At 47.6% G+C, this 1743-nt stretch overlaps 1 protein-coding gene across 1 annotated transcript in view; it reads left to right on the top strand.

The window, feature by feature from the left end:
• Nucleotides 1-5: 5 nt before the first annotated feature.
• Nucleotides 6-1743, top strand: part of SDPR (serum deprivation response) — a gene marked incomplete at its 5' end in the record, with an annotated part of 8169 nt that continues 6431 nt past the window's right edge. Inside the window, one exon of the mRNA XM_010133422.1 lies at nt 6-89. Within this exon, the coding sequence (XP_010131724.1) occupies nt 6-89 (84 nt within the window). The remainder of the gene's footprint in view (nt 90-1743) is intronic.

The following is a 1743-nucleotide window of genomic DNA, read 5'->3' as shown; positions in this document are numbered from 1 at the left end:
TGGAGCGACAGTGCGACCAGGTGCGACGGCTGGAGCAGCATCACGCCCAGCTCCTCCGCCGAGACCGCTTCAAGGTGCTCATCTTCCAGGTGAGAGGCCAGCCCTGCACCCCCTCACCCCGGCTCCACCCAGCTCGCTCCCAAACTTGAGGGTAAAGCCCATTTCTGCTAACTCGCAGCAGACTCGGGGAAGGAACTCCTTTTTATCATTAGCAAACCTGGGGAAAGAAGTGCTTCTTAGTATGAGTAAACCTGGGGAAAGACCGACTTCCTACTAACTCTTAACGAACTTGGAAACTTCTGGTAACTTAGCAAAGCTGTTAGAAAAACAGCTTACAAGTTCTTTCAACTCTTAGCAAATGGGGAAAGAGCCCTCTAGTATTCTTAGCAAATTCAGGAGAAATGCTCATGTTTACTCTTAGCAGACATGGGGAAAGTGCTGTCTTTTTTGCTAAGTGTTGGCCAACCTGGAGAATAAGCCTTTTAATTTTTTGTGAACTTTTAGCAAACTTTGGGAAAGGGCCCCCTGTAACTCTCTGCAAGCTTGGAGAAAGAGCTGTCTGTTATTAACTCTTGGTGAACCTGGGGAAAGAGATCTTGTTTTGTGAACTCTTATCAGCTTGGGAAAAGAACCACCTTTTATTCTCAGTAAACTTGGGGAAAGAGCCATCTTCTACTAACTCTCAGCATAAGTGGGGATTTATTTGTAAGCAAGCTTGAAGCAAAGGCACTTTAGCAAACTCCAGAAAAGAGCCTATTTTGCTAACTATTAGCAGTGCCCCTAAAAATCGCCCTTGCGTGTGCTCTCAGAAGCAGGGGAGGGACAGAGCTGCAGCCCCCTGCTGCACTCAGCCTCATGCCCTCCCTGAGCAACTTGTTCAGAGATGAGCTAAATCTTCAAGTAAAGAGTCAGCTTCCTGGGAGCCCATCCAGTGATAGCAGCAGTTTGCATATTTTCCCCTTTTTAAGCAATGGTCTGGATAGAACACGGTGTGAGCTTAACTAAACACATGACTTTCACATTGGGGTTTTTTTTCTAAAAAAAATGACCTCCACAATGCACTGGGGAAGGAGCAGCCGCAGGTTGGGCACATCCTCAGCTCCTTGGGCTAGGCTTATCGGCTGCGTGTTGCTTCTGTCAGTAGCTGACTATACTCCTTGGCCTGATGGTGGTTTTTTTTTCTGTTTAAACCCAAAACAGAGCAGAACTTGATTTTAAAGGCTGGCAGGCCTTGCTAGTGCACAGGCGCTTCCCCCAAAAGGAAGCCCCCACCTCCCTGCTTATTGTTCTCCCAAATTACTGTCCAGGCTTGTCAAGCCAGAAGAGGAGGAGCTGCGGCATGTACCGAGTGTGGAGGTTCCTGCCCTGGAAGGAACATGGAAATTGTTCCAGGGCCTGGGTAAATTAAAAGACACGTTTTCTGGACTTCTCCAGTAATTTAAGCTCTGTTACTGTAAGTAACATTGCCATCCCCCAGACAGTGTTAGCTAATGACTGGCTCCTACCTCCAGGGTCAGACCTAGGATGTTTCCAGTGGGGAGGGTGCACCAGCTTGGCTTGTGGGAAGGTAATTCTGTGGTGTTTCTGCTACCTGCAGGTGTGAGAATTAAGGCCTTGCTATTGCAACTACAGCATCTTCCTCCAAAGAAACCAAACTTTAGTATTTTAAGATGACATAGTGCGTAAAGACAAACACAGCAGTGAGTGAGCAGTTTGAGTTGTCTTAGCTGGGGATCCATCCCC

The sequence above is a fragment of the Buceros rhinoceros genome, unplaced genomic scaffold (assembly GCF_000710305.1).
Source record: "Buceros rhinoceros silvestris isolate BGI_N320 unplaced genomic scaffold, ASM71030v1 scaffold23073, whole genome shotgun sequence".
In the NCBI taxonomy this organism is placed as follows: Eukaryota; Metazoa; Chordata; class Aves; order Bucerotiformes; family Bucerotidae; genus Buceros; species Buceros rhinoceros.
Note: the sequence above shows the minus strand (reverse complement) of the source record. Positions and strands in the feature narration are given on the sequence as shown.